Genomic DNA, 12,572 nt, shown 5'->3' with positions numbered 1-12,572 from the left:
TAGTGGAGTCTGTAACCTGAAGCGTATGTAACCCGAGGCACCACTGTATTGAGTCAGACTCTTGGCCTGGTACTTAGTTCAGTACTGCTCACTACTCACTGGTGACTGGTCCCTTCTGCATGCCAAGCAGGTGTTCTTGTCACCCAGCTATTTCCTTTTCCATGGAAACAGAAAGCCCAACTGAACTACTGGAGGTTTTTAAACAGAGGCTGGATGGTCATCTGTCAGGGATTCTTCAGCTGTGATTCCTGCATTGCAGGGGGTTGGTTTGGATGACCCCTGGGGTCCCTTCCTATTCTATGACCCTATGAGGGGTACTCTCATTTTCCTACTCATATTGAAATGCTGCCCCTCAATGAGGCCAAACTCAAAATGTTTAGGAGCATGTGTACCCCTGCGTCCCCCCAGGAAAAAAGCACTGGAAAAGGGGGTGCAGCATTAAGACCAAAGGGGTTGCTCGGTGCTAAAAATGAGATTGGTGGGGGAATTCTCATTTCCTAGACCACCTTCTGATTCGGTCCCCCCCCCCCCCTAGGAAACCCCGTCTCTTCCTCCCGCCCCTTGGTGACCCTTAATTGGAGAAGCGGGTTGCCAATCACTTTCTCCCTCTTTCTTCTCCCTCTTCCTGGCAGGTGGCTGTCAAGAACAACATTGATGTCTTCTACTTCAGCTGCCTTATTCCCCTCAACGTGCTTTTCGTCGAGGATGGCAAAATGGGTAAGTGGGGCCTCTTCGTCGCTTGACCTCAGGCGGAGGGGAAAGTGAGATGTCGAGGAAGGGGGCCAGTCTCTTCTGCTTCCGCCAGATCCAGATACGTCTGGGAACAAGAGTGTCAGAGGGGAGATGGGATGGGTAAAGAGGAAGGATGCCCTTCAAGGCCAAAAAGGATGTGATCAACATTTATTTATTGACATTCATTTATTGAGCAATTTATAGTCTGCTTCGTACTTTAAAGCAATCCCTAAGTGGTTTACGGTATCTTAAGCATATCACAAAGAAATACAATGGGATTTCACGTTTTTTTAAAAAGCAGCACAGGATAATATATCATCATAAACACCAGTATAAACTCAAACGACTAATGTTTGGAAGACACACCTCTTTACCTGGCCCCAGTGACACTTGAGAGATTTAGGACACACCCTGTTCTTGTAACTGTATTTTGTTTCAAACTGTTCTTAATATTTTATTTTTGAATTGCTGTAACCCACTCTGAGACCTTTTAGTGAAGGGGTGGGTAAGAAATTGAATCACCATCATAATCATCATCATTATTGCTGCTGCTGCTGCTGATGTTATTATCATCAACATCTACTAGCAAAAAACCGAATCAGTGCCAGAAATGCATTAGCAGCCGGTGGAAGTCAGAGATAATAGCTGTAATAACCTCGTGCCTGGATTACTGCCGTGCATCCTATGCGAGGCAGCCCTTGAAGACTGTTTGGAATCTGCAGTAGGTGCAGAATGATGCCACCTGGTTGCTGAGTTACACACCATTTCAGAGTCAGATTATGCCTCTTCACCGTGATCTGCACTTGCTGCCTAGTCGTGTCCAAGTCCGTTTTAAGGCGTTGTCATTGACTTCCGAAGCCTTAAATGGCTCAGGGCCTAAAACACATTTTCCCTTTATGGGCAGCTCAGTCACTGACATCATCAGAGGGGAGCCTTCTTGGGGTGCCTCCTGCAAGGTAGGGCCTGAGGGTGGTGATACAGTCAAGGCACTTCTCGGTTGTTTCACCCTCCCTGTGGCACTCTCTGCCACTGGAGGCCTGTCGGTCATAATCTTTACTCCAGTTTCATTGGGTGTAAAAAGGCACACCTGTTCTCTCATGCTTTCTTGAGGTTATTGTCAGTTAGGACTCGGGGGAAATTTGATCATGGAACCATCTATAGGATTGCTGCTGTTTTAGAAAATGGTTTTATATTTTTAATTTACTCTGTTGGTGTTTGACAGTGTGATTTGTGAACCGTTAAGGATTTTTAAATTAAGAGCGAAAGAAAACAGCACGACTCTGGATTGACGTGTGACTTAGTGCCCTGGCGGCAGCGTTCTGCAGCAACTGTAGCTTCAGAGCAGTCTTCAGCTGAGATTTCTGCGTTGCCGGGGTTGGACTAGATGACCCTTGGGTCCCTTCCAACTCTAAGATTCTATGATTCAATGGTAGCCCCACATTATGGTAGTCTAGATTAAGGGTGCTTTTCATCTGTTTCTTGCATCTATCCCTCCGGGTGTTGGGTTTCAGAAACTGCACTGCCTGAAATATGGCCCAATGACTGGGGGAAAACTAGTCTGGATGGAGAGATGTTAGGTGTCTCAAACGACTCTTGTGTTTCTCCTCTGCCACCCACTAACAGAACGCCAAGTTTTCCTCGCCACATGGAAAGACATTCCAAATGAAAATGAGCTCCAGTTCCAGATTAAAGAGTGCCACCTGAATGCTGGTGAGTGATCTTTTTTTAAATAATCAGTCCTGCATGTGGGGATCTTTGTTAAGGTTTTATTCAATGCACTATAGTACCACTTTAAACAGCCATGGCTCCCCCCCCAAAGGATTCTGGGAGCTGTAGTTTGTTAAGGGTGCGAAGAGTTGTTAGGAGACTCCCATTGATAGTTCAGTGGGTCGGGTATGAGATGCTTAATCTCACGGTCATGGGTTCAAGCCCCACATGGAGCAGAAGATTCCTGCGTTGCAGGGGGTTGGACTAGATGGCCCTCGTGGTCCCTTCCAACTCTACAAATTCTCAAGAGTTACCTGTGATTGGTTTTTATACTACTCTGGGCTTTCCATGGGGGCATCCCTTTGGCACTGTGACAACAGAATGCTGGACTAGATGGGCCCTTGGCCTGATCCAGCAGCCTCTTCTGATGTTCTTATGCTTCATTAAAGGGTTTTTTTAAATGGTTTCACAACCTTGGGGTTCTGCTAAGTCGGCTGATTGTCTCCCTCCTGTGTTGACGGTGGGGGGGGGGGGTTGACTACATGCAGATGGGTGTTTGGAGAATGGGGATGGCAGGGAGCCTCCGGTGGCAGGCACAGTCTATCTAGAACAGTCTCAACCCCTCCCCTGTCTCCCTCTGGAGGATGCTTCCCATTGTGGGCTCCTCCACAAGACATGCCTCCTTTAGGGAAGCTTCTCCTCGGTCACTCTGGCCTCCCTTAGCCAGTCCCTTTGCCACCACTGGCAGGTCTCAGGAACATAAGAAGATGTATTACAGGGAGCCCCCCATTTATGTGGTGGTTATGTTCCAAGGCGCCATGCGTCTAAGGGAGATTGCATATATCTGAAACACCATTTTAAAAGCCTGCAGATGCCCTGTTCCATCTCTTTTTGTGATGTTTTGGGTCGCTTCCGGGTTCGACATGTGTGTGTGTGTGTGTGTGTGTGTGTGCGCGCGTGTGTGCACACCATCAAGTCAGACCACTGGTCCACCCAGCTCAGTACTGCCTACACTGGCATCAGCTCTCCAAAGTTTCAGACACGAGTCTTTCCCCTATTTGGAGATGCCCAAAATTGAACCCGGGACCTTCTGCATAGAAAATGTGGCCTGTTCCTTAACCTTGTCCTTGTCCTAAAAATAAACAGGATTCCATCCTTCATGGTTCGGAACAAAGGTCTAGTTTAACTAGGAATATAGGAGGCAATCTTATACAGAGTCAGACCCTTGGCTCATTTAGTTCTGTATTGTCTACACTGACTGGCAGCAGCTTTCCAAGGTTTCAGGTGAGGGTCTCTCCTAACCTACCCAGAAAAGCCACAGATGGCCTGGAATTTTCTGCATGACCTACATCCCTTCCCTAATCTGCCTTTTATGGAGTCTGCACTCAATTGTCTGCATTGACTGGCACCTGCTCCCCAGGGCTTCAGGGAAGAGTTATTCCCAGCCCTACTTGGATATGCACCGGGGAATGAACCACGCGAAGAACACGGCCCTCCGCCGATCTTTGCCTCTCCCCCTTGTTGGAGATACTGCCGTCTCCAGCGAGCTCAGCAGCCTGATCTCAAAGCACAGAGTGAGCGGAGAGGAGGAGCAGGCCGGGAAGCCGTCCTCCGTAATTGCTACGGGGGCAAGGCATTAGCTTCCGAGATAGGGGAAGCCAGCCAGAACTGATAAGAAGAAACCAAAATCATGTTTATCAGGCATGACCCACTTTTCAGGCTCTCCACAAGCAGAGGGAGACTGGCAGATTCTCTTTGCTTCCCCAGCGACAGCTTCATCTCAGAGATGCCTCATCTCTCTGCCACGGTTTTCTGGGGTGTGGGGGAGAGGCAGGCAGGGTCTCCCTTCTCCCTGATCCGGGGAGGTGGCTGCGGAGAGCTTTGAAGCACGGAAAGTTTACTGACCATGTTACCAAAGCAGGAACAGAGCGGTCCACACTCCAAAAGTCGCTGCTCTTTTGCTCAAGTCCCAAGCAAGACAGAGAGCTGAAAAGCTCTGTTTGCACCAGGTGAGCAGGCCTTGCCCAACAAGCAAGGCCTGGAGCTTAAAGCTGTTTTCAGGCAGGGCAACCCCAAGCAGATCTGGTGCAAAAGGAGCTTTTTAAAGCTCGGCTTTGCTAGCTAGGCAAGGCCTGCTTGGTGCTCCAACTCTGGGAGGCTAGGGATGCTCGTGTGAGATTTCTCCCCACTCACCTGCTAGCCACAAGGCAGCTCCAAGGGTTAGGCTATATGCGATTATCACGTATACATGTAACCTTTGGAACCGAACCCCTGCATAATACGAGGGATTACAGTGTATGCGGTATATAAATGTGGATGAGAGTATACGCAAACACACACAAATCTATTTATCTAGCTTTGTACATATGCATCACACACCCATGCTAAGATTTCCAACTTGGCAAAATTTGTGCCACAGATTATTCCATTTGCATTCCTGGGAAGAAAAGTAAGATCCTGTTAGTTAGCTAGTTTTCTAAATGGCTTCAGTTGCCTTATAATGAAGGCGAAATGTTCTTTTTCCGTGGATTGGGGTTTTTCCTCTCTTTCCCATTCGTGTGCTTCCGTCGACGCCCTCCTCCTGACAGCTGCTGCCTCCCAACCACTTCCCTTGACTTTTTTTTTTTAATAAAAAGAGAGAGAATTATAAAGAGTGTTCCAAGGCGCAATTATCATCACGCAGGAGAACAAAAGGCAGCCTGCGGTTTGCGAAGTAGGAAGGTCACACAATAGCAGGCGCCTGGGAGGGGTCTTGAAGTCAATGGATGTTCAACACACACACACACACACACCCATTTCCCTGCCTTCGGAGCTGTTTCGAGCAATCAATAGCAAGTTGTTGGTTTTTTCCTTGTTCCTGGGCTGCCCCCTCCCGTCCCGTGCGAGAGCCACCCCCTTCGGCAACGACAAGGTCACCCTCTGTGGATGACTAAGCTCTTGAAACATGTCAGCAAAGCCATACACATTACAATTAAGTAAACAGCGGCAGCGCTGCCCTCCTTTGTGTTGCTATCAGCCGGGGGTTTCGCTTTCCACATGTCAAAGTAACTTCACTGAGCGGCGACCGGGGCGGGCAAGAGGCTCTATTTAAAGCCCTGTCGTTGCTTGCGAGAGAGTGGAGGATGGAAGCAGGCGGGGAGGGGGTTTTCATCCCCCCTCCCCGCATTGTGTTCTCTTGGAAGCTTCAGAACGCCCTCCTTTGAGAAGGGTGTCAGCACCCGCTCAGGATCCGGCGAGGGCCATTCACGGCTCCATGCCTGGAGGGAGCGCAGAGAGGCCCAGTGGGGAGAAGTGGGAGGCCGGTCACCTCCCCTCGAGAAAAAGGTTATGGTGGAGTTGAGGAAGAGAAAGGGAGCCAAAATTATCAAGGAGCAGCATATGGTACCTTTTGGTTTAGAGCAGTGGTGGCCAACTCCCAAGAGATTGCGATCTACTCACAGAGTTAAAAACTGGCAGTGATCTACCCCCTTTTTGGGGGGTTGGGGTCAAAGTTGTTGAGTTTTTTCAGGGAGGAGGTAAAGTGTTGAGCTTTTTTTAGGGGAGCCACAGTTGTTCAGCTTCTTTGGGGGGAGCTAGTGATCTACCAGTGATCTATTGCAGACGTCCAGTTATCCACCGGTAGATCACGACCTACCTGTTGGACATGCCTGGTTTAGAGAAAAGGCAAGGAAGAGGTGGCACTATAGCAGCTTGTAATGTTATGTCCGGCATGGAAAAAGTGGAGACAGAATAGCCCCCCCCCCTTTCCTAACGCTAGAACTCGGGACAAAGAAAAGAAAGGACTTCTTCACAGAGCGCAGAGTTAAACTCTGGAACTCCCTCCCACAGGAGGCCGTGATGGCCACTCACTTGGATGGCTTTAAAAGAGGATTGGGCAGATTTGTGGAGGAGAAGCAGTCAAGGCTTCCCCCTAAGACTTCTGGAAGCTGTAGTTTTTGTTAAGAGCGCTGAAAGTTGTTGTTGTTGTTGTTTAGTTGTGTCCGACTCTTTGTGACCCCCTGGACCAGAGCACGCCGGGCACTCCTGTCTTCCACTGCCTCCCGCAGTTTGGTCAAACTCATGCTGGTAGCTTCAAGAACACTGTCCAACCATCTCACCCTCTGTCGTCCCCTTCTCCTTGTGCCCTCCATCTTTCCCAACATCAGGGTCTTTTCCAGGGAGTCTTCTCTTCTCATGAGGTGGCCAAAGTATTGGAGCCTCAGCTTCAGGATCTGACATTCCAGTGAGCACTCAGGGTTGATTTCCTTAAGAATGGAGAGGTTTGAGGTTGTTAGGAGACCCCTATTCCCTTTCCAGAGCTACAGTTCCCAGCGTTCCCTGTGGGGAGGTATTGATCATTCATTCACTTTGAGAATTGTAGCTCTGGGAGGGGAACAGAGGTCTCCTAACAACCCTTAGCATCCTTAACAAACTGCAGCTCCCAGAACTCTTCTGGGGAAGACTGTTTCAAGTTGCATTATAGCGCTTTAAATGTGCAAAGTGAGTATGGCGCCAGTCACAGAATATTAATTGCATGTTTGAAATAGTGGGCTGGACTGCTTTTCTAGAATTGGTAAGGTATGGCATTGTGGTGCCCGTTGGTTTAAGGAACTGGCTTTCTCGTACGCTGCTTTGACAGGCTCTGTGTCTGGGAAGCGGCTTACAAATCCATTAGATGAATGGACCTTCCTGTTTGCCAGGCCATGTACTCTCTCTCCCCCCCTCCTCTAACTTTAGGCCTGAGGGATCTCTAATGCTGTTTGTGCATATTTGGGCAGGTGGGAGAAGGGAGCCGGTGTCAGATCGGCAACTCTTTGGTCCCCTGCCCTGTTTGCCGAGGGCTCAGCACCTCTCGGAGCAGGTGCCTGCTTATGAAGACAGCGGGGCCCCACTGCCCCCGGTCACGTGGGCCCGAGCCGTTTTGCCTTGTGTGTCAGGCACTGCCGGGCAGCGTTGCCTAGCAACGCTTCCTCGTTCCCTCCGAAGCTGACATCAGCCTTGGCATGACAGTGCCGGGAAGCGGAGGTTGGGGCGGCGGGGGGAGCTGGCATTGCTACCTGTGAATGAAAGGGAAGAACTCCGAATCTCCCAGCGCACGCCCTTCGTAGTATTTTTCAATGGCTACTCGCCGCAAAGGCTAATGCTCCACAGTCAGAGGCAGGGATGCTTCTGGAAACCGCAGGAGGGGAAGATGCTCTTGCGCTCAGCTCCTGCTTGCGAGATTCCCTTTGGGGCATCTCTGCTTGGCCACTGTGAGAACAGGATGCTAGATGGACCATTGGCCTGATCCTGCAGGCTGTTCTTCACTCGAGCTGCTGACTCTGCTAGGTGCTGCTGGACAGGATGTGAAACTGCCCCATGGAGCTTGCAGGCGCTCCCAATTTTGGATCGCCCTCCCTGGCACCTGCCAAACAATATTTTTCTTCGGCACCCTGGGCGCCAAAAGTGCTGACATTGGCTTGTGGTTTTAAAAAATATTTTGTTATTTTGTTTTGCCACTGTTGCTTTGCACCATTCCGAGATCCATCTGTGTGAAAGGGAGCATAGAAACCTGTAAAAGAAATGGGATGATAAATATGGTTGAGGCAAAGCCAGCGTCGCAGGCTCCGAACCAAGTGTGCTGTTTTAGGGGACGGGGGTTGTGGGGGGTGGCTGGCCTTTTTCAAACTGCCCTTCTCGGTTTGGCCCATTTCAGACAGTGGACAAGTTCAAATGCATGTCTTGATTTAAAAAAACAAAACATTCCCAAAACTAATCCTTTTTGAGGCCTTTCCGTGCCTCTCACTCACACTTCTGGTGACCTCATAGGGTCAGTTGCTATGAAGACTGGCAGGCTCAGCCATTTAAATAGGTGGAGATCAGTCAATGGAAATTTCACTTGCTCGGCAAAGGAATTAAGATGTGAAGCGCCAGGGCAGAGAAATGACCCTGACCGCCTTACCCGTTTCTTTTTTTTGAAGCTCCTCTCTTGTTTCTGGTTTGGCCAGGGGAGAAAAAAATATTGAACTTTAAAATGGCTTTTCCTTTCTACTGGAGCAGAAGTGGACGACCCCCAAGGTCCAGGTTCTCTCCTTTGCAGGCTTCCGGGGGTCGCGTGGTGGCAGTGTGCAGGGCTAGAGTGAAAAGTCGGTGGAGCACTGGAAGCGACTCTTACTGTTTTGTAGTAGGTTGTCTTCCAGCCTCTCCAAACTCAGAAGTCTCAATAGTGTAGTCTGCTTGAGTGTGTGTGTGTGTGTGTGTGTGTGCGCGCGCGCGCGTGTGCAAACACACCCACCCACAAACACACACACACACACACACACACACACACCCCTTTCCATCCTCCATCATGCAAGTAAGAGATGCAATTGTAGTTTCAGAGACACATTGGTAAGCAACAGCACTTGGGTGCAGGGATTCTTGTCCCTGTGAGGATTATCCATCTGCCACAAACACCTCTCTTTTACTGGAAGCAGAGCAGGTGTCCTGGTTGATCTGGGGCTGGCAGCAACCACTTATAAGTTAACGTGCTGGACACTATTATTATATGTTATTGTATTTATGTATATCCTGCTTCCCTCCCCCACCTCACCCAGACAGGAACTCAAGGCAGCTTCCACAAATTAAAGCAACACAGAAAATATAAAAAGCTGAAAACAAATAAAAGATAATCATCAAAAATGAATTAAACTCTTAACAGATTTAAACCAACATAAAAAACTAATCTATTAAAATACGGATAGTAAGAATAGCATGGAAAAGGGCTGCCTGGCATCATTGTGGTGTCAGGCGTTTAACCCACCTGCCAAACCTGGCCCACGAGGAGAAGGCGATATAAGAATCTGATCTGCCAGCCAGATTGAGCCCCCCCTCCCACTGGTTGCAAAGTAAGGGGTATGGGTTTTTGCAAAATTGAAAGTTTTTGCCACACCACCATCCTATAAACTGAGGATTCTGGTTTACTGTATTTTTTGCTCTATAAGACTCACTTATCCCCTCCTAAAAAGTAAGGGGAAATGTGTGTGCGTCTTATGGAGCGAATGCAGGCTGCGCAGCTATCCCTCTTCACTGCGCAGCGATCCCTCTTGCTGTTCTGGCTTCTGAGATTCAGAATATTTTTTCCTTGTTTTCCTCCTCCAAAAATTAGGTGCATCTTGTGGTCTGGTGCGTCTTATAGAGCGAAAAATACGGTAAATTTGGGGAGTTGGCTTTTGCAAGGTGCAGGGTAGGATGAGGTGGGCTTGGCGAGTTTCCCGCCCTGCTCCCAAAGCCCCTTGTTTGCAGCCTGCTGTGTCACCAGCTGTTTTGCAACTGCATTTTTAGGTGGGCTGGTGTCATTTCCCTGGATAAAGTTGTATGGAGGGAAGGGGACTTTAGCCCTGGGAAGGGATAGGCGCTTGTGATGTGTCTCTGTTTCCACAGCAACCAAAGACAGGGAAGCCCATCAGATTGTGAACATGGTGTGTGTGTGTGTGTGTGTGTGTGTGTGTGTGTGTGTGTAGATAGATGAGTGAGTGAACCTTGTGTGACCCCCTGCAACCAGCCATTCCAGAGTCTAGCTGGGTGTGAGGCATTGATCTGGCCCACCCGGCTGGGCCTTCCACATTCTGCACCTGGGGAAGCCCAGCTCCCCTGCTGAGAAGGCGTGCATAGCCAGCATTTTGTGGGGAGGATGCTGTGTCGCGAAATGCGGAGTTTCCTGGCAGTTAATGAGAGAGTTGCACGTTAAGCAGAGCTCTGGGGAAGTGAGGCTAGTCAACGGTGTGAGGATGTTTCTCGATGGCACTGCAACTGAACAGCACTCGAATGTTTCCGGGGGTGAGCTCTTTATGTCTCTCCTCTGTGCACACCCACTCACACACACATCTGGCCTCTGGAGAGTGTGTCAGGAGCAATGTACACAAGAAGAGCCTGCTGGGCGAGGTCAGGGGCCAGTCTAGCCCTTGTATTCACAGTGGCACCTCCACCCCGGTGAAGCACATTACTGGCTTGGATCCTTCGTGTGATCTAATGAGGTTTTTCTTCCTTGTTTGCCCTTCCGCCCAGACACCGTTTCCAGCAAGCTCCAGAACAACAACGTCTACACCATTGCGAAGAGGAACGTGGAAGGACAGGACATGCTGTACCAATCCCTGAAGCTCACCAATGGCATTTGGATCTTGGCTGAGCTGCGCATTCAGCCAGGGAACCCCAACTACACGGTAAGACCCCGAATGGCAGGGCCGGCCTGGGAGTATTTGGCAGAACATGCATCAGACAGTGGTGCGGCCTCCAGAGCCTCACGAGGCAACCTAATGGTGGGGCCATGTCTGGGGGAAGAAAAGGCACGATAAATATATGCCTTCCGATTTATTTGTTCATTGTAGAAGACCCCAATGCGGTTTACAAAAAGAAAAATTGGTAAAAACAATTAAATAGAACAATTCAGAACATTTAGGAAAATTGAGACCCGTTCTAAACTAAAAAACACATCAACATTTGGCATGTCTGGGTAGGCATTTCTCAACAGAAATGTTTTCAGCAGGTGCCGAGAATTGAACAGCGAAGGCACCTGGCTGGTGCCAATCGGTTAGGAGTTCCAAAGTTTAGGTGCCGCGGTGCCGAAAATTTGATTTTGTACAACTGCGGAACGAATATGATGTGCCCCTGTAACAGTGCCAGTTCCGCAGATAGAAGCTGTCGAGTGGCAAGGCGATCTTGCAGGCAAACTGGTCCCAAGTTGTTTAGGGTTTTACACACTGATAGTAACACCTTCAGCATGGCCCAGCCGCCAGCAGGTCTTGGGGCAGAAGTGTTAAGGGCTGACAGGGTCTTGCTCGAGTCAGCAATTATGCTGCAATAACTTGTAAACCTCAGTTTGGGGAAGGAGGAGGGAGGAAAACGAAGGCCTTTGAAACCTGTCTCAGCAACTTTATGCACTCCCCCCCCCCCCCAGGTGCCTTCAAATAAACCAGCCCCCTTCCCTTCTTCTCATGCCTCCTTTTCTCCCACAGCTCTCTCTGAAATGCCGAGCTCCCGAAGTCTCCCAATACGTCTACCAGGTCTACGACGCCATTTTGAAAAACTAAGCTCGCCGAAGGCGCCGCCGCTGCTGACGGCTGGCCTCACCGCGCAGTGAAATCGGGACGGGGCTGACTCCAGACACTCTGCCGCCCCCTTTTTGCCGGTGCAGGCCCAGAACCCTCTTGGAGTGGGGGGGAGGGGAAAAAAAGCTCTGTGTTGTTGTCTAAGATCTCGGTGCGACGCGCTGAGGCAAAACCAAGGTAGCGAGTAGTGTCCACGTTGCTGGTAACTGTAGGGGGGATGTTGTCCCATTTGATACTTTTAGCATCTGTGAGGAGTTTGTAACCACTTTTTTTGCACCACCCGTTGTTTTTCTTTTTCTTTTTGTAATATAATTTCATTTTCCCGCCAGTCCCGTTGCCACGTCTTGTTGCGCTCATCCGTTCCCCATGGGGCTTCTCCATCTCGTGCCAATGCTTTGCGTTTTCTTGAACCACTGTAGGCCTCTAGTTGACACTTCAGAACATGCAGTCTCATTTTAAACACTCGAGAGACACACGCACGCACACACACACACCAGCTCTGCCCAGCCTGAGAAAAACATACACATCGCACTTTATTCTTTTACATTTGTGTATTTATGATGATGACGAAGATGATATTATTATTTTTCTGCAATTAAACCAGCTGTCTCAAGCAGGCGAGGCTGAAGGAAGGGGCATCTGAAAGAGACCAGCCTTATAAGAAACAACACTGAGTATTGGTCAATTTGGTCTTTAGGAACTGGCACATCGTCCCCCCCTTAAATTTGAAGTGTGCTCTCTCCCCACTCTGGTTGAAAATCCTGCCTGCTGCAAACATGGCAGTCTTTCCTGACCCATGGAGCTTTTTAGCATGAGCAAAGGACCACCCAGAGCTGTGTCTTAACAACTAGGAACAGCCTCCATTTCTAGGGAACCTCAGGAGGTGTGAGAAAGGTCAGAGAACCAGCTCCAATATGCCCCTGTGTGCATCTCACAAAAGCTGCTTTCCGGGGCTGCATTTAATGCGGCTGCCTTTCCTGATGGTAGGGCGCATGTATGGCATTATTAAGGAAGTGTGGGGCCCTCTCCAAGTCCTTCCTCAAGGCCGAGTTGGGTGTAGTCGAAGAGGCACCCAGTTCAAACTGCTGG

General features: G+C 49.5%; 1 protein-coding gene across 3 annotated transcripts in view; it reads left to right on the top strand.

The window, feature by feature from the left end:
• AP2B1 (adaptor related protein complex 2 subunit beta 1) overlaps positions 1-11,811 on the top strand; it is a 60,422-nt gene extending 48,611 nt beyond the window's left edge. For all 3 annotated transcript variants that reach the window (XM_028707329.2, XM_077919698.1, XM_028707327.2), the window contains 4 exons: positions 633-717; positions 2,356-2,442; positions 10,444-10,598; positions 11,391-11,811. In XM_028707329.2, coding sequence (XP_028563162.1) covers positions 633-717; positions 2,356-2,442; positions 10,444-10,598; positions 11,391-11,465 — 402 coding nt within the window. In that variant the 3' untranslated portion in view covers positions 11,466-11,811. The remainder of the gene's footprint in view (positions 1-632; positions 718-2,355; positions 2,443-10,443; positions 10,599-11,390) is intronic.
• The last annotated feature ends 761 nt before the right edge of the window (positions 11,812-12,572 follow it).

Source organism: Podarcis muralis, chromosome 15 (assembly GCF_964188315.1).
Source record: "Podarcis muralis chromosome 15, rPodMur119.hap1.1, whole genome shotgun sequence".
NCBI lineage: Eukaryota > Metazoa > Chordata > Lepidosauria > Squamata > Lacertidae > Podarcis > Podarcis muralis.
The sequence above is the reverse complement of the archived record's forward strand: the minus strand, read 5'-3'. Positions and strand labels throughout refer to the sequence as shown.